At 46.7% G+C, this 24552-nt stretch overlaps 1 protein-coding gene across 1 annotated transcript; it reads right to left on the bottom strand.

The window, feature by feature from the left end:
- Window positions 1-2809: 2809 nt before the first annotated feature.
- EIF2B5 (eukaryotic translation initiation factor 2B subunit epsilon) lies at window positions 2810-21543 on the bottom strand. Its single transcript, XM_082287688.1, has 16 exons — window positions 21382-21543; window positions 20124-20248; window positions 19566-19751; window positions 19292-19469; window positions 18006-18086; window positions 17275-17352; window positions 16882-17194; window positions 16086-16231; window positions 15658-15796; window positions 15122-15223; window positions 14372-14479; window positions 13399-13489; window positions 12506-12629; window positions 7210-7335; window positions 5611-5721; window positions 2810-4531 (listed from the first exon to the last, which is right to left on the bottom strand). The coding sequence occupies exons 1-16, from the start codon at window positions 21532-21534 to the stop codon at window positions 4466-4468; spliced, it is 2127 nt and encodes a 708-aa protein (XP_082143814.1). The 5' UTR covers window positions 21535-21543; the 3' UTR covers window positions 2810-4465.
- Window positions 21544-24552: the final 3009 nt, after the last annotated feature.

Raw genomic sequence — 24552 nt, 5'->3', positions numbered from 1 at the left:
CCCTTTGTACTCCCCATACTCTGTCTCTGACGGCTGCCACACACACGGACAGCCACCCACCCCAGCTCCTCTCCAGCTGTGGCTTCCCTCCAGAGCCCTTGTCACCATCCAACAACTATCCCCAGTACTCAGACCTTTTCCTCACCAAGCAGACTGTCTCCTCTGCTCTTCATGAGCATCCCCTGTTCCACGTACCATGGCCTCTTCAACTGTGCACCCCTTGGCTGTGTGGTTTCTTCCCATCCTCTATCTCTCCAGACCCCAGCATACTCTTAGCTACAGTCATCAGCGCTGTGGCCCCAGCCCCTAGGACTTGCCTGTGTTCCACAGCAGTCTCAGGCTGTCTGGTTTCCCCTCTGCACACCTTGCCAGCACCCAACAGGCACCAAGGAACCATCTCCATCAGCAGGTTCCTGGAGTTGTGGCTGAGAGCAAAGCTGGGGTGGATGGAGCTTTGGGAACACCCACCAACAGGAAGGGCAAGAACCGCCTTGCGCCATCTGGGATTAAAAGGAACAAATGCAGAGGAAGCACCACACCATGGGCCTGCACAGGGCATGAGACTAGATCAGCCCTCAGCACTAGACTCCCCTGCCGTACGAAAAGGAGCCAGAGAGATCCTACAGGGAACAGAGCCAAGCTCCTCAGGCAGGCAGGCTGAGCTAAATAAGCCTTCTCATGCATTAAAGAGTCCTGCAGGCATTGCTAGCAATTACTGGGGCAGCATTGCTAGACTGGGTGAAGAACCTGACATTAAATTGAAAAAAAAATTAAAAAATCAAGGGAAGTCCTCAGGTAAGCAGAAGTTGTAAGAGGTGTGAGACTCTCCCATGTTTCCACATCACCTCTTGGAAGACTGTCATTTCCTCATGCTCGGAGCTCTGTGGCAAAAGCTGGTGTACCTGGAATGAAGAATCCAGGTCAGGAATGGAAAAGTTTAATTTAAGTTGCTTCTTCCTGTATCAACCCTGACAGAGCTAATCTTAAAGTCTTTTTGCAACACCTCCCTGCCCCAAAAGCAGGCACATGTGAAACAATCCTCATCTGCCCCTGGCAGAGCCACTGTCTCACCCACCTCCCAGCAGAGCCATGGATGCACTTTGGAGCCTGTATTGTACACATTAGACATCTCTGTTACCAAAAGGGCAATTGTTGGTAGTGCTGAGCTCCCAAGGGAGCACGTGTAGCCCAGGGGAGGGGTGCCACACCCCCCAGGGTGGTAGTAGATGAAATCTCATTGCTACAGCTGCCTTTTCTTTTAAAACAGGCCAAGTGACTGAATAGACTCAATGACAGATCGATTTCACTGCTCACAGAGGCCTTGTGCTGTATGACTCACTGAATGGAAGTTAAGAACACAGTGCCAAAGAAATTAGTAGGAGAGGATTGTGCTGAGCACTCCAAGGTCCACAAAGAAGAGTTTCTGAACTGCCTATTGGCTTATTTTTGCAATTATTGCAACTTAGAAATTGCAGCATTGATAACATCGCTTCTCCCTACAGAGTAAACAGGCTCCAGCCATTTTAGTGCATCTTGGAACAGCCCAAAGCAGAGGTGGATGTACTTGAGTTCCATCACTTACACCTTTAAGCAATGCCAAACTATTATCTTCTTTTAAAAGGCTTACTATTGTTAAATGAAGTTATGGGTTTGATACAGGAACACCAGATGACATCCATCCATCCATCCATCCATCCATCCATCCATCCATCCATCCATCCCTGTCAGATGGGAAGTCACGCAAGTTATTTTAGCCATAGCAAAATAAAGTACTTACTGCTTACATTGCTCAGAGATGGGTAGCAATGATTCCACATTCCAGATTGCTTTCAAAGGCATTTCTAGTCTTCCAACCAAACAAAAATCTTGACTGAAGCAACAAACAAGCAAGCATCAAGCCCACCCTACACTTCAGTAATGGAATAAATGTTCCTTTAAAAAGTACAACACGTATCAGCCCATAAGGATGCTGCACCATGCCAGAACTCCACCTTGGAGAGTATCAAGTGTCCTAAATTGTTTTCTTTTTGCTACTCTGTTCTTGGCATCTGTAAAACTACCCCACCACACACACCACCAAGGCCTGAAGGATGTGGCCATAGAGCAACATTCTCCCCTTAGATTTTAACTTCTGGGTAAAAAAGCAGCTCATACCATGAAGTTGGAGCAAAGGAGGAAGGAATGTGGAAAAAACAAAAGTGGAATTGTTACTTGGCAGAAATAATCAAGAACTTCTGGCAAAGCTGAGCTATTTACAGCACTACATATTAAATTTATTCTTAAGCCATCTTTACCCCGTAAAAGGAAAAAAAAAAAACCTTAAAATGTCCAAGGAGATTTTAAAATTACCAAGTCTTGCAGCTGGTTTGTAAATGGTTTTACTAAGAGCTCTATAACTGCCCTTCCCCGTCTCTGCCAGTTCCTATTTCCTAGCATCAGGAGGGCACAATGCAGGACCTATTAGCCAACATTCCCACCAATTCCCATAATGACAAATGATAACAGATTTCTTTGGATTTAAGGTTCATCTTTGCAACATAATTCTGTACAAAACCGAACCTCACCCACTTCAGGATTCCAAGTTCAGAAGTTTTAATGAATTGTTCTCTAGCTGCAAATAGAGGTCATGAGTTACCATTGAACACCTTCACCGAATCAATGGTGTGATTTCCTACCTGCCTATTGTGTGCTTAAAATCTCCTGAGGAAAATGTGGTGATGAGTTATTCAACTTACACATGAAGCCCTGCTCAGGCATGTACAACTGGAGACATACAATTCCAAGTCAAAAAGAAAACCAAACAAGCTGGTAACACCAGGATAGTTTTTATTTGCTCCCTGAATTAAATATTGGCAGATACAGAAAATTCGGATACCAACTATTTCCCCAACATTTACAAGACTGAGTTTGCAATGTCAGAAAACAAGGACATTTATGCACAATCCTGGCAACTGATAGTGGGAGTGCACAAGATGGCCCTGCCTGAACATCAGTTTTTTAGAGGCAGTATCCCTAGTCTCCAGCATCCAACGCTGTCCCCTCACTGACAATTGTGGCACCACGGAACGGCCAAGTAAATATCCTGAGTGGGCAGCTCCAGTGCATTCCCCCCTGCAAAGGATTTATTCCATGCTCCTCCTGAAGGGGCAGAGGCAAGGTCAGCACATCCAACAAATAACCCACCTATGAACACAAGCTGATGGTTGCGGTACCCTTTTCACTCTGTTCTTTGAGAGCAGGGGACAACACAGCACAGTGACACTTCCAAGAAAGCTGTTCTTAAAGGCCTTGCTGCTGCCACATTTTGTCTGTGCCAGAGGCACACCTGCTGCCTGCCGAGCTGCTCTGCGGCTGCAGAGCCTCACAGTGGGTTTGCAGCACTTTCCCCGCTGTCTGAGGGAAGTTTTCAAATAAATAAACAGCCATGAAGCAAGCAAGCTTATATAACTGAAATCATGTGGATACACAGACCATGTGCTGCTGAAAGAAATACTATTCGCTCCTTTTCATACTGGAGCAGAACTTAGGAACTTGCATTCTCCTCAAAGCACCTGGTGCAGTCAATGCCCCCAGGGCAAAACACAAGTGTAGCTGGTGCAGTGGGAGGAGCCAGGCACCTCTGCTCCCTTTTTATAAAAAAAATAAAGAAACAGACATTTCTCTAAAACGTGTCTGCTAAGCTGGGGGCACACAAGAACGATCACATGCAGGATATGGTGATCCGTACAGCCATCCACCATCAGCCAACCCCACGGGGCAGCTGAGCACACATCACCCCCAGTTCCACAGCAGGGCAAACACATGGTTTTACCAACTCCACTGTGCAACCTTGTGTTAGATCCTAGCATGGCAGATGGCAAGAGATTTTCCCTTTTGGAAAGATCACAGAAGTGCCTTCTAGGCTGCAAAATGCCTTGGGCGTCCTCAGACAACTGCATCTTCTCCAGGCACAAGAACTTCTGAATTCCAGTCCTGCACTCCAGATCTTAATCCGCATGCTCTTACTCACCAACCTTGCCGGTGTCTCTTCAGCAGGAGTTCCCTTAGCTCCAGAAGCAACAATGACTCCAAATACCATAGCTGTATGACCATTCTTCCACAGCCCTGATGGTTAGATCTACAAGGGCATCGTATGCATTTGCATCTACTCTCTCCCTTTGTATTAGTAACAAGGACCTCCCAAAACATAGCTTATAGTACATCATATCCAGGCTCCAGAGGGATTTTAGGTATCACCAGCTCCTGCTCTTCCCTTATGGTTTTTACACTGGGTTGCAACATAAGGTGCAAGTGAGGGAGGGAGGGAAGTGGCAAAGTTGGTAACACACAACTGAATTAATGATGGGATTGTCAGTCACTTCGATGTCATGCCCCACATCTACACACCATGCACTGGCATTGATCTTGCCCTGCCCACTTGGCCCAGGAAGGCAGTGAGAGCCTCTTCTCATGCTGAGCCACCATGTCAGTCTTGGTCGCCATCAGACGACTCCTCCTCTGCCTCCTCCAGCCACTGGATAAACTTCTGGAGCTGCAGAGAGAATGAAATGTAATCGGGTAACAACTGACACCTAAGAGATGCTGGAAATGCTCAACAAATACACTGTGTGAGTGAGCATCACTATCATGCACAAGAGAGAAAGTGCTTCCAGGAGAAGCAGAGAAATGGAGGCAGATGGAGGGAGAGAGAGACAATTAGGTGAAAAACAACTGGCGTGACACAGACAAATGCAGACTGACTAAATTCCTGAAGAAGACTCCTCCAGTCAGACAATCCCTCCAACACTCACCAAAAAGACAAAAGCTTGAGAGTTTTTCAGAGCTTGAGGGCAAAGAGATGGCAGCTGCACCTTAGCTAAGACACGTTAGGAAAACTCTGCTGGGAAAAAAACTAGTCTCTCAGAAATTGCCATTATAAAGGCAGCTCATTTTATGTTTTAACTGGGTTTGAACAAGCAGCTGAAAGCACTCCTGACCTATACTAATAGCTGACTTTGCAAAGGTTTTAAACAAAGTTGTTCTTCAAATGGCTTTTTTTCCTCTACTCCTCTTCCAGATCCAGGGAGGAGGACTGGATCAGGGCTCAGCCAAACTGCAGCACAAAGTTCTGCCTGATGGAGGAGGGAAGTTTATATGCTCCTTGCAACAGAAGCCAAACGAAACCACTCAGTACAGCAAATGCTTAGAAATATATGTGAAGGGACTGCTGAGCCAGGAATGAAAGCTTCAAAGGAATTGCATGGGGCCAGCACACAGGGCATTGGCCTAAAGCCCATTTCAAATGGGTGTTGGCTTAGACAAGCCGTGCTGCTACTCCAGAAAGTGCTGGCCTCGTGCTACAGAGAGCCCACTAAAAACAATCCTCATACCACCTTCATTCCTCATCCAAACAGGATGATTATGGCAGAATGCACAGAAATGCCTGTTCTGGAGAACAAATCTGTGTTGCTTAGTGTTCAGTGCACTGCTGTGTTTCTTGGCTTACCATGTGATGGCAGTTGCTCCACAGAAGGTGACAGTGACACTGAACTTCCCTCGAAGTTTCTTTCAGCAGCTGTTGTCTCTCTCTCACCCCCCACCCCGGCCTCTCCAAACACCTTTGGGACTCACCCGTTGGTTTTTACGAAGCTGCTTTCCTTTGTCAGACGTGTCCCGCAAAGAGAACCAATTGAGTATTACATCTTCTTCCAGAATTTCCAGCTGGTAAAATGTCATCAACACCTGCATCAATTAGAAAAGAGCAACAGGCTCTCTATAAACTCTTTTGGGACTAGCTCATGTCCAAGTACAAAGTTAGCACGTAATCTGTGTCTCTCAGCTCCGTCTTCACCAGAAGGCACTCAGTCTGCTTCATTTTCCTTTTGCTGTTAAAAATAAGTGTGTTTCTCCTACCAAGCCTTATGTTCCTGACAGATGCTGTGACACAGAACAAGTCGAAGTTCAAGCCCATCAGCTTCAGCTTTGAGGATGCTGGGTATGACTGAGAGCAGTGGGCAACAACGGGTCACAGAGGATGTTAGTTCAAGACATAAGTTCTCTTTAAAGCAACCCAAACACCATCTCCAAAGTAGATCCAACTGATGCAGGCTCACATACAACAGTGACACGTGCAGAGGAGCATGAACCTATCCAGCTCTGCCCCAGGCTCCCTCCTCCTGCCAGCTCTCTCTTTGCAGTGCCTTATGGCAGGTGTCAAAGCAATTGGTCATTCATCAGCTCAAGCCCCTGCCTGGTGAGCGAGGGGCAGACACGACCAGGCTTTCTCAGGGTGCCTTTGTGCTCAGGCAGAGCAGGCACTTCGCAGTCGGTCTCCTTGCAGCAGAGCACTAAAAAAGCTGGCTGCCAACTCCAAATATAAAGTGTCACTTCAATTCCCAGCCTCTAGGGAAACCCAGCCCCTAGAACAATGGACACATGCCAAACAATTGCTGTAATTCAAGGACATTTTGGCTCACCAAACTGAAGGCTTTTGGCTCCAGTCCTAAGTGCTTTGCCATCAGCCAGAAGCACTGGTAGCAGAAGTTAGGATTACTCTTTCTTGAGGAACCAAGAGTTAAGCGGGCTCTAGGAGAGCTCTCCCAAAACAGACAGGGGCTTCCTGAGTTGCTGCTAAAGGAGACTTGCAATCTGAGTCAAATACTCTCCATGTGATAGGGCAGACAGAATGCAGGGATAAAATATTTGTGAAGGACGTTGAGGAGGAATATATGAAAATTCTCAGAAGCAGGGAGACAGATAATAAGCCACATGACAGGTTCCCTTTTTTCCCAATTTCATAACTAGCTCTGCCTGAGTAAAATCCCACTTTTATTCCCAGCTTCTCTGCTTTGCACTCCAATATAGGATAAACCATTTAGCAGTTAGATCCCAGGGACCATGAAGAGATAAATGAAGTAAAGCTCTTCTAGAGCAAGTCTCTGGCCTCTTCCAGCATCACACAACAAGGGCATCTATGTTGGAAGCTGCAAAATAATAGCTCCCCACAGACTGCAGACTGGTAATTAATACTCACCCTCAGCTGTGCTCCCTCAGAGGCACAGGCAGACACAGAACTATTTTTTTTTTAAGAAACTGTTATAGATGGATTTTCTACACACCCTCTCCACTGAGACCCCAAAATCCTCTCCCCTAAAGCAGAGAAGTGATGATGTAAATAGGATGCATTCCACTGTGAATCTAGCAAAAACAGATTTGGGAGCAGATACTCACTTTAGCTATTGATGTGCAGAGACTGTCGTGTTCCAAGAAGAATTCCTCAATAGCACATAAGGCATTCAAGTGATCTGACGCTCGTTTTATGTAGTTCTTAAACAACGGAGTCCAGTTCTTCAACAGCTGCAGGGGGAAAACACAGAAGAGCTCCTGAGCTGAGATGGATGGGTGCACTCAGCCCTGTTTCTCAGCTGTTTTACACCAAGAAAGTGACCCAGGGAAGCATTTTATGAAACCATTCAACTGACTACTTCAGGTATTTGACCCTCTCTGTCCATGAAACAGATGCTTTTAAGTCTCACATGTGAGGACAGAACCTGGTTTTACTAAGCAGCTTTCAGAGTATCTATTAGCTTGTTTTTGCCTCTCTGGATGGAATACCAGATCATCTCAATAAATGTGTTCAATGGAGTCTGGTATTCAAACAAAATCTCTTCACTGCAGACCAATAAGGAGAGATACCTACATGCTATTCACAGCTTCCCCCCACAGAGCAGCTGACATTTCAGTGGAATTTTCCTTCAAAGCAGAAGGACGAATAAGGAAACATAGAAAAAGATAATGCCAAGTTTATTACCAGCTGCATAGAAGTGAACAGTGAAAAACAACCTCCCCTAAAACAGGAACACGTCAGAGCAGCCCCTAAGTGCAAATCACACATTTGCTGTGTGCCTAGAGGCTTGTTTGGATCCTGAAGCCTGCTGCAGGGAATGGGTGGGAAGGATGAAGGGCAAGAAGTTGTTACACTATTAGTTGTTCTCTCCTCCAAGGCTTATTTTTCTTGAAGTCTTAAGTTTAATGATTTTAGTGCTGCCTCTTAAAACAATATTTCTGTCTGAGTAACCCACAGCTCTTTCACTTGTACATATCTGGGAAATATGCAGCAGGGAGTTCTGCAAAGCAGCACAGACTGACCTGAATCTGGGATAGGAGATAATAGTTAGATCCCTGTCCATAAAAATTTTAAAGGTATCAGAACTTGGATAAGATACAAAAATTCTTCATTGGCCACATCATGACCTGACCATCCTACAAAAACATTGTAGGAAATTAAATCAGAGTTCCACATCTTTTTAAATGGAGTAATTCAACAGCACATGATCCTGAAACTATATCCCTGGCATGCCTGCACAGATACACTGGTTTGCTGTGCCTTCAGCAGTGTCTCCTTACAGAACACACCTGGTCTGTTTTGAAGGGAAAGTGGCAATTCACAGGGGCTTGGGGTGTGATGAAGAAGCTTTGAGTCACCTACATTCAGGGTTAATCAGCATTATTCTGTCCAGGATAACTGAGAGAGGGAGAGCTCCAGGACACACAGCGGAGCTACAATCCAGGCTATGGAGATAGTCCAGGCTGGTGTGGACTACCAAAGGTAGCCTGAGCTAGGAAACAGTGCTCATCTGCTCTGTAGTACTGCACTCCATCACCTCTTCAGACATATTTGCTATGTAACCTTGCTGCAATTTGCATACCTCAAGCAGAAACAAAGAAGGGGATTAGTACAAACAAACCCATCTGTACAGTGGTACATTGACTGGTTTAAGGAACAACAGTAACAGTACAGAATGATCCTGATCATCATGGTACCACAACAAAACAACTGAGGGTTCTGTGGCATATTCCCAGGAAGTATTTTAGTGTGTAGCAAAACACTTAATGCTAAACACCCTCCCCTCCTCTACAACCATCTCCGCATTTTTATTATTCTTTGGACTCTTCACCTCAACTGCAGTAAAGCTACTGCAGAGTTCCTTCCAGGCTAAGAAACACTTTGTAATACCTTTCTATTAACGCCTTTAAATCATAAGCAGGCACAAATCTAACCAGAAGCTATTGAGTTTCTGAAAGAAGGTTATTTATATAGAAAACACTCCCAACCCCAGGACTCAATCCAGTGTGCCTATTGCTGGAAAAGGGAAAGAAGAAAAAATACACCATGTCAAGTTTAGAATGTGCACTGCACTGTAACTGGTGCTAATGGGGAAAGTAGGACTCAGCCCCACAGAGCCCCCAGTAAAAACATCCTCTAAGCTTGTATGACCAGAGAGGCTATTTTGGGAGTTTCATGAAAATCTAAACTGGAGAATTAGAAGCTTCCAATGTGGATTTGATAAAACACTGAAAAACATGAGAAGTTACCTGACAGAGAGCCCTATGGACAATATCACAACTTTCCAGGCTTTGACTCTACCTGGGTAACTCCTCAAAACAATCTACAATCTGGAGAAAGCAATCAAATTTCTCTGAAAGGTTGATTCATCTTCCATCAAACCCAGTCAACAACACTCTAACATCTTCAAGGATGTTTGTGATCCATCTCTCTTGTCGGAAGGACAGTCTCAATACCAAGATCATTTTACACTTACCACCAGCACGGAACACCATCAGGAAGTACATGCAAAACACGATGGACAAAACTGTAATTCCAACCTGTTGCACCACAACAGCATCTATGCTGATCACCATAAATGGCTTCAGTGACAGCAGAGACCCATTTGGTCCCCGAATAAGCAATCCCATGGTGTGTTCACATGCACACCATTACAGAATCCCAGTTGTGGGAAAAGTCTATAGTTCTAGAAAAGGTCCATTTCTTCACCATCTCTGCTTTACAACTTGTACAAGAGCTGAACGAGATGCCTGACATACATCAAACTGGATACCTCTATTTCTCAAGCCTCCATGTTTCATCTGAAAATAAAGCCCACGGGCATATCCTTTACCAGATGCTTGTTTCCTAAAATTGCTGCAACACTTTAGAGCTTCATGCTCAGAGGCCAGCACTTCAGACCACATAGTGTGGTTTCAAGACAAACCATACATCACAACTATGGCATTCTCACAATTTCCCCTCCTGAGCTGTCTGGGACTGCTCTACCATAGGTTTTACATAAGCAATCCATCTTACTTCAGCATCTCTTGGTCAGAGTTGAGCTACAAAGAAAGTGAGAAATATAAAACAGGTCTATAAGGTTCAGTGGGCTTTTGATACCCATCCCTCTCAGGATGCAAGTACCCCCACCTCACACAAAGTAACACTTTTCCATAACTACTCCATCATGAGCAGCTCTCAGCCCAATAGTTCTATTGCCTAAGGCAATTTTAGCTGCACACTTCAGCAGCAACTGCTTTCATTACGTACGAACCTCTACCAACCCTGTGCTTGGGATTCATGGGGTGTAAATAAGAATTAGTAAGTTAATGGAGTGTACTTCTTACTAACCAGGGAATCACAAGTTGCAGAGAAGCCACTGTTCCAGATGCTGTACGACTTCTGCCCAAAGAACTGGTCTTTTCAGAGCACTGCTGATAAACACACAAAGCTGCTGTCTCAGAAGACCAGTGATGTGTGTTTAATAAGCCTTTGAAGGCTGGTTCACTACATCTATTAGAGGCACATCTCATCTCAAATATTGGGTTATTGTAACAGTGACAAACATCATGTGTGCAAGTGAACACACCTGTACCTCACCAGGACACTGTGCTCCTGCTGAATGCAGTGCAGAAAGTCAGCACAGCAATTCTGCACACAGTGAAGGCACCAACCGAGGCACAAGCTGTCCCAGAGAAGGATTCTCTAAGAAACTTCCTGGCTGTTCTTTACAAGGGAGCATCTGGAGATACTGGCTGCCATAATGGCCAACTGGTTTGACACCTGGCTTTCTTTGATAAATCTAAGGGTGATTTGTATTTCATAAATGAACACAATTCCCTGCCTAGACAAATGCCACCTGCCCATGACATGAGACATGGTCACTCTAAACAATACATTTTTATTATTACTACTTCTCACTAAAGGTGAGTTGACTTGCTCTCTCTGCTGCTAAACATGATTTTCTTTGATGAAAAATATATGGACAAAGTTATGCAGAGAAACTCTTCATGTACTAGCATTGTCTTTAGCTTCTAGGGGTTTGGGGCAATTACGCAAAACCTTATGCATTTATATGCTTCATCCTAGACTAGAACATCTTCTGACTGGGTGCTGCAGTGAAATTCTCCTTTCCCACTCATGCTAGAGTAGGAGCCTAATCTGGGAGACCAAGAGATGCCATATCCCAGCTAGGTAAAAATCCCCCCATCCTATATAGCTACCAATTCTACACAAGCTGCTGTCTAGATGTACTCAGAATCTAACACCTGCTCCAACATTTTCTTCAGTCCTCCTCCTTCAATTCTCTTTTTCTAGGACAGGACATGCTATTCAAGAAAATAGTGTGGAAAAATGAACAAAAGCAAGCAGAATTTAAACAGTGAGCAGCAAAATCTCACTAAGCCATCTGGGGAACAGATCAGTTTACATGGATGTTTTCTGCAGAAGGCATCTCCATATCTCCAAGAGCTGAATTAAGTAGCATGCTTACACAAAGGAGAATTAGCTTTCCACCCTTTCCCATCAATTGAAAGCACATACTTCCTCAGAGAAAGGATTATGAGGAAGTCTAGTGTTCCTCTTAAACTCAATCTCCTAAAAAAAACCAACCAACCAAAAAATAGTCCTAAAAAGAATTGAAGTAGTCTGTCCCAAACATGTGTCAGACCTACTCATTCCGAAAGAGCATCTTCATAATCTGTAGAGTTTGCAAAGTTAAATACATAAATGGACTGTAAGAAGGAGACAAAAATACTACAGTGACTTCAGCTTGGATGAACAAAACCATTAAGAGAAGACTGCCTGCTTTCTAAAACAGATCCTACCCTATTTTGTCTGCCATAAGGCAGGAAATTGAAGTTGGTACACCCAACTATACAGTCCATCTCCCTAAAGACAAAGCAGAACTTTATCTTTGCACAAAGACAACAATATTGTGCCTTTGCATTTGGCTGAGAAAAAAATTGGCACCAATTATACTAGGCAGAAAAGTAAGACCTTGGAAAGGATCCCATTGGGAAAGGAGCACTCCCCACTGCCCCAGGGACAGGCCTTGACACGGACTGAAACTGGGTTGCTGGAATGCAAGCCTGTAAAGACATCTCTAACAGACCTTCTCTTTTCTCTTTTACAAATGATGCACTTCTACTGTCTCACACAGGCAACAGAAATAACCACAGGGACTGAAGTAGAGCTCCCACACCTACAGTCTCAGCTGAGCTCTTGTCAAGCAGGAACAACGGTTTCAGTTCATTTTTTCTTCTACAGAAGACCAAGAGGCTCGTGAACTCAAGGAGTTCAAGTGGCTCCAGGCTTAACCAAAGAGACTTCTCAGGGAGGAACTACCTGGGGCACACAGAGACACTGCTACACACTGGGAGACAAGCCCAAAGAAGAGTGAAATGGAGCAGGACTCACAGGAAGTAACGCTGAGAAATAGTTCTGGGAGTCCAGGTTTGCATCCAGCTGCTGCAGTGGGAACTCCAGGATCACTTTACTGAGCACCTGCATCATCTCCTTCAGGCCAATGTTATATGCATACCTACGATGAAAAAGGCAAAAAACCCTCAAGATTTCACACTATCTGATCTCTGCAGACTGTGGCTATTCACAGAGAAAAAGCAGAAAATCTGATTTTCATCTTCTCAAGCTATGTTTTATGTGTTTGTTTGGTTTTCCAAATATTCAGACAATAAACCACCCTGCACTGCATCAGGCCCTGCATAAGGCTGTAAGTCCTGAAAATCTGTTATCACAATGGAACAAGCTGCTGCAGGGACAGCACCCTCACATTTACCAGAGTGCTGTAAGAATGCTCTTGCACAAAAGAAGGCAAACAGGTTTGGATTTGAGAAACACTAGATAAAAGGCACTCTGTGTTCTAGACTTGGTGCTGTAAAAACACTGTGGACAAGCCACAGCACAGCACAGCCCCAGCTGCAGGCAGCTGGCTGAATGCTGCAATGCCCAGAGCAGCAGACCCTGCATGAACTTTCAGGCAGTTGTGCCAAGAACTGGCTTGTTCTCTTCAGTCCACAGTTATTCAGCAGCAATTCAATCTCTTGTTACAGAGCTGGGGCAGGAAAAGCCTAATCACCACCAAGGATGCTAGAGATGCAGCTGCTGCTCTCCATCAACTCCTGCTGTCATTCAGTCATGATGTCTAAGCTGCATTTCTCATGCTCCATACTGATAAAATGTCTAACAACAGGCATTCACATGGTTTCTCCTCTTCTTTTGACACATCTGCTGTCAATCCCAACTGTTCAGCATAAGGGACAACAACATCCCTAAGGACATCCCCAACTCACTTGAGGGAGTTGATTTCCAGGACCAGGTTGTCACAGGAAATGTTTTCTTCTTCGCCCCTTTGTAACGTACCCAGAACCTCATTCTGGAAAACTAATACAAGAAAGGTCAGGCAGTTAGACATGAGGGAAAAGCACAGATTCTTCAAACTGCTCATTACTGAAGGAATGATGCCCTTCACAAAAAAAGCATTCTGACACGATATGTTTGTTCTCTGTAAGCTGACACAAACCCACAGCAACTCTACTTATAAATAGTGGGATATAATTCAAATCAAGGAAACCACCTACTAGATATAATTGGTCTATCTGCAGAAACCAGTACAAAGGTATTTACTTCTGCAGCCTTTTAGAGCAGCGTTTTTATTGTATTTTCACAGTCTAGTCTTTCCTATTCAGACAAACCTCATCTTCCCCTAACTGAAAATATTAATTCAAATCTAAAATTTATTGGTTTAATTTCCTCTGGGGAGATATTCCAACATGAGAAAGTTTTTGAGTTTTTCCAATTTAGCTTGAACCTCTTTCAAATCCAGGTAAGCTTAACACAACGAAACAGAAAAACAAAACATCTCTGCCTAGTGGCCACTCCTACAAGGACATTTATTTCTCCAACATGATTACAGTACTAAGCTGTCCACACAGAGAAACTCTGCTGGACCTTGCCATAGTCTCTAAAATTACAGAATGACGCTGCCATTCAAACAGACAACGCAGGGAGGTCTCTTTCACAAAGGTCCAGTGATGAGGAATGAGAAAGATGGAGGCTCTTTTCTCATCCTTGACTGCCTTAGGTTAACCCAGCAGCAATACAGGGAATATTAAAGAACTCTGTATAAAATGCAGGAAGTGAGATCAGGAAACAACATATTACCGAAGTGCACAAATTTTCCAATACACCCAGAGAAAAGAGCACAAACCTCACACACTGCATTATCTGCAGAGTCACTGTACTTCTTCAGAGCCCACCTCTCACCTTTGATGTCATCCAGCTGAGGGGACGCTGCCCGACTGTCTGGCTCCTCAGAGCCCATGCTCAGGTCACTGTCAGACTCGCTCTCTTCCTCTGAGTGCACAGCTGGGCCTGAGGAAGAAGATGCAGCATTCAGCACTCAAAAGCTGCAACCATCATATGCCATGAGGAACCAGGTGTCCCAGGGACTTCCCAACCAAATCAGCAACTATCTGTCCTTGCAGGGCAGCTTCTATTTACAGGTCCACATGATTAGGTTTGCTGCAGAGGGAACACTACAGCTGGCACTAGGATAATGGGATTTTTTTTGAGAGTCTGCAGGCAGACAATAAAGGACAGGGACAGAAGCAACTGCATTTTGCGCAGACTGCTGACTCACAATGGAGCAATGTCAGCAGACACTGCCACTGGCAGGAAGAAAGCCAGCAGCACCTGGAATAGCCAAAGCATATTCCCTCTGAGGGAGGGCCTGGTGTCCTATAGTGCAGCATTCCCAGCACAGACAGCTCTGTGTGTTGGTGCAAGGCAAATATCCAATAAACATCTTTCACAGAGCACAGGAATAGAGAATCTGGTCCATGACCTGCTTTTACCTCTTACCTTCCCTCCACACATAGCTGTTACCTGGAGCCACTCTGCTTCACAAAGCTCAAGTCTTGCTCTAGACACAATTACCAGCATCCTACTTGGCTAATTTCCCCAACACACACCTGTCTGTTCACCCCCAAGTAATCACACTAAACTTTTCCTTACCCCACAGGCTTTGTCTCTGCTCGTCTTCATCCTCTTCACTCTTGTCATCTGCTTTCCAGAGATAGCCTCTGCCCTCTGAGCCTACATCCTTTTTATTGTAACCTTAAAAAGAATCAGCAATCAGTGTGATCTGCTTACAGGCAAACCTGAAATAGACTGGCATAACCTGCATATTACTGCCCCTAAATAGCCTTCATCAAGAGGGAGCTGGGATTCCTGCAGATGCATATGGATTTCAGCTTTTATTTTCTCACATGCTTTGACAAGTGACTGACTTACTCCTCCCTACAGCAGCAACATTTGGCAGACCATGTTTAGATCCCTTGACAAACCCATACTGTAGAAACAGTACTTCACAAGGATAAAGCCCTTGGACACAGCTGAGTATCCTTGCTTGCCCTGATGAAAACACATAGGTTCCAGGTTGAATGCCTGGTACTGCAGTGTCTGGAATGAGGCAGGTAAAGACCCCAAAAGATCATGGAAGACAAAACCTTCTGTATAGCTTTAGTGCATGGAGACAGAAACTCTCATACCTTTCAGTTTCGCTTTGCTCTCCTCCTTGTTCACACCAGAATCATCACTGAACTGGTCATCATCCTCTTCCTCCTCATCTGGGGGGTGCAGAGAGATCACTGTGCCCTCAGAGAGAGTGATGCCAGGACCGACTACTACCTGCAAATATGTAAAACATATCTTAATGAACAACACTCTGACTGCCCCCTAGTACCTCCACCAGCAGCTCCAGACACACTGTTACTAACAAGTGTAAATGAAGATAGCACTGCTGCATTCCATACCACACTGTCCCTGCCAAGCAACGGGAAGAAAAAGGTGGGAGCAGAAGCACAGCCTCCACCTCTGCAAAAAGGCTTGTGGCAGCCCTGTTTTCTGGAATGGTCTAGTGTAAGATTAGCAACCTGCTGAGAGAGGCAGAAAACAGAACAGACATAAATCAGCTCACCTGAGAGGAGAGGACACAGCGGGGCTTTAGCTCTACTTTCTCCTTCACTTCAGCCTCATCACAGACAACAGAATGGTGGATCTCCACGTTATCTGCTATGTGCACTCGGTCCCACAGAACAGCTCCATCCAAAGTGACCTCATCACCTGTTACACACCACCAAGTGCAAATATACTGAGCAAGGCTGTCTAGTGCTCTCCGACACTGCTGAGTCCACTAGGAACCATCTTACTGACTCCCAAGGCCCTTGATGCATGATGGATGTTAGACAATGGGAAAATTTGCCTCAGAGGCCTACATCCACTTCTCACCCAAAGCTGGAAGAGAAATGTGTTCTCTACAGAGACTTGAGAGTAACAACTGACATCTCAGTTTTGGACAAACACAGCCAAATCACTAAAAAAATAGAAAATCCAGTCAAGGCTAAGAAAGAGTGAGCTAGGAGGGAGCAAGGCTAGGAGTAAGTTGAAGGAAACAGCTCATGAAAATGGTGACAGATGACCCTTATTTGCAGGATGTTGGTGGTTGGTAACTCTAGATCAGTAAAGGTCATGCATTCTCTACTGCCGAAACAACTCATTTGCATGAAGTACTTTCCAGCTTCATTATGGTACCCTGAAAACTTCAGTCTATTTCCTCTGCTGGAAAACCAAGTTTTTCTCCTTTCTCCCCATTAGCAGTCAATCAGCACCCACCTATCATCCTCTCCCAGTGCCAAACGCACTTTAAAAACTGAATCCCAACAATGTGTGCCCTGGCCTGGCAAGGCTGGCACATCCCCCATTCTTACACTCACCTATCCTACAGTTCTGCCCAATAACGCTGTTGGTGATGGAGCAGTTGCTGCCAATGACCGTCCCCTGCCCGATGAGCACATTCTCTTCCAGCACGCTACCATGGCCAAGGCTCACATCCACCCCTCGGTAAATGTTGTGTTTAGAGTGGGTGTAACTCTGGTTCTTGTCATCAGTGAAGTTCATCTCCGGAGTGAGAGGATAAACCCAGCGCCGGATGATGTCAGAGCACACAGCTTCATACATCAGCAGGTTACAAATATGAGCACCATACTCTTCCGTCGTTACATGCATATGGATCTGGTTCCCCAGGACCTGGGAGACAAGCAGGAGCATGTCAGAAGGTTCCCTAAGGCAAAGCAACAGGATCTCCCTTGTAACAACCCTCTCCTTACCTCCTCATTCACCAACAGACCACGCACAAAGTCATCCCGTGTCTGGTAGTCAAAATTGTCTGTGAACAGTTCAGCCACCTGCCAGGAATAAAGTACATGGAAATAATACAGTTAGAGCCAAGTTATACAATATAGGAAAGTGATGCTCTTGCCTTCAATAAAGCTCTGACTCCTTCTGCTAGGAATGCTGACCTTCCCATCTCCTCCAACTACTACTCCCCTCCAGAATCCATGAACAGATTTTGATTTTCAAAAGGGGCAAAACATTGCTTTAGCATTTCCAAGCAATTTGCCCAGGCTTACTTTGTAGTTTCACCCCCAAAGGAAGGATGCAGACAAGTTTTATCAGATCTGGAAGATCTGTTAGTGAGCCTTAGCTGGAATAACCCGGAATGCTACCCTAACATGGTACCAGCTTGCAAGTACTGACACTTCTCCACAGCACAGCCACCACCTCTGCTCCACAGATGTTATTGTACCCAAAGTGAAATCACTTATTTTCTGAAATAGTTTCATTCTGTGCCAAATCAGCCAGTCTATGGATGCATCCACCGTGTAGCTCTGCCTGGGCTTGAGCAGTGGATGCCAGAAACAGACCGAGCCCCCATGCGTTCCACAGAGCAGCACCACATGATCACCCAGGCCCTCAGCTCAGCCAGTTCTTTTTCAAACCTGGTACTCAGGCCACGCACACCCCCTGCACACCAGCACTAAGGAAGGGCAGGGCTCACCTGTGGAGAGCAGATGCTGATATGACAATCCAGCAAGTCATGGCGCACCTCGACGTTCTCAATAGAGTTCTGGAACAGACTCTGAAAGAGGAAAAAATTCAGATGATCTGAGTGCCTCACACAGCACCGAACCCCAGAAGTCTTCTATAAGCCAGGGGCAGTATTGACTGAATTATTTAACTAGCTGAAGTTCTGAGGATCGGAGAAATCTATAATCTACGCTAGACCGAATCTTAGCAGACACAGACTGGTCACACAAAGAGCTGTGTCAGCCAGCAGAGACTGCCCTTCCCCTTACACAGTGCAGGTCTCCCAGAAATAGCTTGTACTTTCAACAATCACTTTTCCTCCAGGAGGCTCCTGACCTCAGTCTCTGGGAGCTTTAAATGTACAAAAAAGCTTTGATAAATCCAAATACAATTTTTATAGCTGTGGGTCAGTTTTGTATTGTTGGGTTTTGTTTCTTTTGGTCTTTCCTTTTTGCTTTCCTACAGCGATTTGTGCTTCCATTTGAAGACATGAAATAACCTCCTGATTACTGACTGGGGATGAAAATATTATACAATCACAGTCTTAGTTCGGAGCTGAAGAAAGAAACTGGTCCATCTATCTCATGGAGAAAGTGCCTCCACAGACATTTAGAGAGCATTTACCACATTACTAGTTGAACAAACAGAGGTAACAGGAGGTACCACTCCTTGCACCTCTGTTATTCCACCCCATGTCAGGCTCAATGACACTTCAAAAAAGACAGGGTTGTTAAACACTGGAATGGACTGCCCAGGGAGGTGCTGGAGTCCCATCCCTGGAAATGTTCAAGAAATGACTGGACATGCCGTGGTCTAGTTGACAAGGTGGTAACCAAAGGTTGGACTCTCTGATCTCAGAGGTCTTTTCCAACCTAAATGATTCTGTGAAAATGGTCTGTGCATGCTAGCAGTATATGCACCCCAATTTGGCAGCCTCTGCGATAGCACAAATAATCTCCTTGCCTTGTTTTACATCATGAAAAGGAAATAAAGGGCAAAACCTGAACTGCGAGAAATACATCTTCCCCATGTTCAAAGTGAAAGAGTCACAAACGTGTGTCCCAGCATGGTTTCACCAAGCCTCAAATAAAGATCAAGGGAAAAAAAGCCAGTTTACCCCAAGTTACTTCCTATCATCTGCTCCTCCAAGAGGAGCAGCAAGGACAGTTCCCCAGTCCTCACTGAAGGAGGATCTCCTCCTTGGGTGGGCTGCTTCACCACCACAGCCCTTTTCCACCTGCCAGGTTCCAGACGCACCATAGGAAAGTGGAATCGTTTCAGCCCCTGCGTTCTCTGGTAGTGAAGGACACGGTTTGTGGCACTGTCCATAGCAATAACAATGTCATCCTCCTTGCACCTGGCATGGTGGCCAGGCGAGGACTCCTTGAATATCATCGTCATCACAGACACATTCTTTTCCATCTTACGACGCAACCTGAAAAATGAGGGCAGAACAATGAGAACACTCCTCAGAGAGCCACGGCCCGGAGTCTCAGCACACCAGGCAAGCATCCACTCTTCCAGCACCTACTTGTGCTCTTCCAGGGCTTTGGATATATTGAAGTTGGACACCACATCGCCAGTGACAAGGATGAAGTCGGAACGAACAAGGGACTTGGCATCCACGTCTCGCAGCACGTCACCAAGGGAGCGGTACAGGTCCGAAGTGACAAAGCGCACCGTGTTGGGAGACGTGTGCCGGCACCACTTGGATTTTCTGGAAGAAGAAAAAAAAACATCAGGAAGGCACAAAGAGGCTGTTCCTACAGACACACTAGGACACAGTGTCCCAGTGCATGCCACACCTGTAAGGGGATGGAAGAGGATCCTGTGACAGTGAGCCCGCTATTGCCAGGCTCAGGTACACTCAAAAGGTGAAGTAAGGAGCAGTCCCACAACACTCAACCCTTTTATCACACTGCACAACCACCCTCCTAAACAGGAGGAATGGTCTTTTCTGAGATATGCTAGGAGATCGCTGCTGAAAGGGAATTTCTTGCAGTTTTCATCAGAAGGATTAGTGAGGCCTTTGAGGCTGTTGGAGGGCAGAAGAATACTTTCCATGATAAAACTAAAAAGAAATTCTTACTGCAAATGCTCTTTTATCTCAGCTGACTTCCAACAGCAGAAAACAAAGGTTTCTTCCACTCCAGTTGCAGTTAGGAACTCCAAGGTATAGTCAATCATGGCCACATTTGCCATAGGTAAAAGAGCCTGAAAAAAAACCCAAACCATAAAACATATAGATAGCTGAACAAACACTCACTACCCCAACATCAGCAACAACCCCTTCCAACTTGAGGATATAATGTCATCAATAGTACCAGAAACATAAGACAAGTAACTGCTCCACCAGCTTTTTAAAAAATCTTTTAGAGTTGATCTAAACAATAAGAGCTAATTTCTGATCTTCTAGGGGCAGATCCTCAGTTCAGAGAAGAAGGCATTAAAAAAGTGGAGTTATCACTCAAAACTCTTCAAGAAGACTCAGATAAATGACAGAGACTGGGGGGAAAAAAAAAGTGCTGATTCCCTGACTCAGGCTTTAACTGCTTCAAGAAAAACCTGTCAGACATGAATGATGAAGCCACGGGAATATGAGTGTCCAGAATTAAAGATGGGGAAAAAAACCCCAATCTAAAGTGAAGCAAGTACTGTCTTGACTTGAGATTCAACTCACACTTTTAAACTGAGTTACTGAGTCACATCTGAGTGATGGCATACCATTCTTTAATTCATTTTTGGTGCTGTTTCATTTCAGGCTTGAGCTCGCGTGTATAATTATAAGCACCACTAACATTTAATCAGCAAACAAGGTAAGGTAATTGTTCAGACCTAAATTCTCCAGAAGCTTTTCATGTTCCTTTAACACACAGCCTTTTGAGCTGGATAATTAAAGTACTACCCCATCCATTTTTCTGGCCGTATTCTTTCACAAGTTACTGCTGGCAAAGGCCAAGATTTTGTTTCTTTCCTTTATCAGAAACAAGCCTATCCAAACCCGCTGCCAGTCCTGCACCAGCCACAGACGAAGAGCCAACAGCGCAGTTCGCCACGCCATATGGAAACGCGGACAGCACCAATACAGCAATTAGATCCTCGCTGTCTCTCCAGCGGGGAATAGAAACTCGTACGGGCGAGAACTGTCGGAGCGCAGGAGAGGGCGGGAAAAGCCGCGGCGGGGGCTGCCCAAACCCGGGGGGGCCGGGGAGCCTCGCCCCTCCCGACTCAGCCCGGCCTCTCGCCAGATCCCTGCCCGCCCCGGCCTGCCGAGGACGGTGCACACCGGGACAGGCGGCCCCGGACGCACGCGGCGCAGGCGGCAGCACCCAGAGGCGATTTCTCACCCGCGGCCGGTCCTTGGAGATCGGGAAGAAGCGGCGGTTGAAGCTGTCGGCGACCAGCACGGCCTGCAGCGGCGGCGGCGGCTCCTCCTGCGGGTCGGGGCCGCGGGCGGACCCCGCGCCCGCCCCGCGCCGCGCGGTACCGCGGGCCGCCATCGCCGCACGCGGCCGCCGCCGCTTCCGCTTCCGCCCGCGACGGGAGCGGCAACGGGCGCCCGGCGGGGCCACAACAGCACGGGGCGGCGCGTCCCGGCGGGAGCGGGGCGGGAACGGGGCGGGAGCGGGGCGGGAGCGGGGCGAGAGCTCCTTATTGCCTCCCCGTCATCTCGCCCCTCCCGGCAGCACCTCCGTGGCGAAGATCCACCGTTGCACGGCCTCAGGAGCGGGGAGAGGCGTTTCATCGCCGTCCCCCGAGGAGGGAGCGGGGCTAGAGCAGCGCATCTCCCTGCCGTGACCGGGCACGGCCGGGACCTGGCCTGGGGAAGGCCTGAATGTCCCCACAGACATCCCCAGGTGGCCTCGGGGTGTGTGTAGTACTTTGATGTGAACCTGGTGATGTCTGGTTTTGGGAACAGTGATGTCTTCTGATACACTTCCTAGCAGTGACGTGTTTGTGCTGCGTTTCCAAATGTCCAAACGCTGCTTCTGCAAAGGACAGACGTGAAGCAGCGCATCATCACACAGCTCACACCTGCCATCAAAAAGCTGTCCCCAAAACCCACAGTCCCCGAGGGACCCCTCGGAACCCGCTCAGAGACCCTTCCAGAGCGGAGAGGAGGAAAGAAGATGTGGTTTCTGAGGATGGAGGTGGCATTTTTCTTCCCGTCAGCTTGGTGAAGCAGCTGGGATGCTGCAGTGCTGGTACCTGGCTGTCCCCCTGCTTGGACACTGTCAGTTCCACGGACCCTGATCTCCTCCAGCCACTCCTGCCCCAGCCCAGGCTCTGTCCTCACACAGCTCTTACTGTGCTTCAGTACTATCCTCGTCCTCAGAAAGGGATGGGCCTGTACAGCCCTCAGCACAGAAAACGTGCCCTCAGCTGAGTCCCTCCTCTGCTGCCTTTCCCTGCCACAGGTCCCAGGGCTGCAGGACTTACCTGGAACAGCTCATACAGCACCACCACCTGCTCATTTGTCACCGACGAAAAGCTGTGTGATAACCCTGCACTCAAAACCAGGGAAACAGGCTGAAAAACCTCCCTAGAGAGCTCCTAACAGGATGGCAGCAGAAGGTGGAGAGTCCTGAGCCTGGCAGCAGGAGGGCCCTTTCCAGCGCTGGCTGCTGCAGGACCTGGTGCTCGCTGTCCTGCCCCATTATCACACTTCTGTCCCTCTCGACATGGGACAGGCATTCACAGCCCCTGCTCTGTCACTTCACCAGCCTCTCTTGCTGCCCCTCGGTCCCCATAAACTGATCCACTGTGACACCCTGCTCTGGTCCTCGCTGCTGTCATCTGCTACTGAGTGACAAGCCAAAGACTCAAAGAGTCTCAAATTCAATTGTGGTCTGAGAGAAGCAGAGGGTATTTGCACCCCCACCTCCATGGCAGGGCCCCTGCCAAGGGTGGAAGGTGGCACATGTTTATCAGTCCAAGACACACAGCATGGCATTTCCATCCTGAGGGAGAGAAATTAAGGGAGGCACCACTTAACCTACAGCACTACCCCAATATCACAGGCAGTGCTGTACAGCCCCCGTGGCATTGCTGAGGGGTCTTTAATAAAGGGAAGAAAGCTGTAATAGGCAACATGCAGTATTCCTCCCCACTGACTGAATTGCAGGTTCAGGACTGATGTAGAAAACAAAGTCTCCTCTGTCTCCTGAAGGACTCTGCAGCATTGGGTATTCCCTGAAATTTCCCTGAGTGGTTAAAATGTTCAGGCGTCACTTACGTGGTGCCATCTGTGCCCAGTGACTTGTGACTGAGCCCTTGCTGTGCCGCACCTTGTGACTGAGTCGCTTGACCTTAGCTAGTGGTTTGGAAAAAAGCAGAAAGAATGGACACAGCAAGAAAGAAGAAATGAGCTGCCCATGGGAAAGAAATCATCCCCATCCTTTTCAAAAATAGGTATCTGCATACCCTTGGGAATTCTGTTGTCCTGGCAAAGGAACTAACCCCAGAACAAAAGCTCCCAGATGGTTTCAGCCCAGGGGTTACAGCCTGAGGAGTGATCCAAGAGGTGGATTTGTCATTGCCCGAGGGCAGGACAGCATCTTAGTTCCTGCCTATGTAGCACTAAGTGCATAAACAACACCAGAAATCAGGTCTGATCCAGCCTACACAGCCACTGCATGTGTTGGGACCGGGCACAGAGAGGCTGACAGGGGAATCAGCAGATTATCTGGCTAATTACATCCTGTTCTCTCCAAATGAGACGAGTTTCCAAGACGTTGCCCTGGTAAATTGGCAAGAACAGGGGAAGACAAATCAAGGTAATTGCTAATGAACTAAACTCAAAATCAGCTTGATAAATATTCCTCAGGCTTTGCACACGTATTTCCCTTTGGTCTCACTGGGAACTTGCAGGCCAGCAGCACCCAGGCCAAACATTTTCTGAAAGCAGTGTAATTCCAGGAGAGCTTTTAAAACTGAAATTATCTCATGAAAGTTTAAATGAGACTGAACAGGGTTAGACTGGATGTCTATCAATCCCAGTATTCCACAGTGGCTGGGCAGGGTGTTGGGAAGACACAGAGACTGTGGGACTTTTCCTTGCTACCTTATCCTTGGATATCCCTGGACAGAGCATCACAGGGCAGCATACACTGACTCTGGGAATGGTGAGCCTGGTGGGGATGCTCTGCTTTCTGGGACATCTTCCTGGTCCCCGTTCCTGCATTTTTAACCCTCTTCTCTTTTCTGTTTGTTGTTCTCTCTGAGCATCTGGTTATTTCCTGGCTTTTCCCTCTGCAGACACAATGGCCCATGAGGCATCTCTAAGCTTTGGCAGGTAGCTTCGGATTTGGTCCTATCTTAAATAGCTTTGGGGCCCCACAGGGGGAATCAGGGGTCCCCAGAGTGGTGAGACTTGCAATGAGGAGGATCACAGGAAGTCTGCAGAGAAGAACCATGTACCTAACATGGGGCTGATTTCCCCTCACATTCCCTGCCTGGTGGCCAGCAGCTCTGATGCCCTCAGAGCATCCTTCTGTGCCTTCAGCAGAGCTATGAGA

The sequence above is a fragment of the Coloeus monedula genome (genome assembly GCF_965178545.1).
Source record: "Coloeus monedula genome assembly, chromosome: 10".
Taxonomy (NCBI): Eukaryota; Metazoa; Chordata; class Aves; order Passeriformes; family Corvidae; genus Coloeus; species Coloeus monedula.
This window is presented reverse-complemented; position numbering and strand designations above follow the sequence as displayed.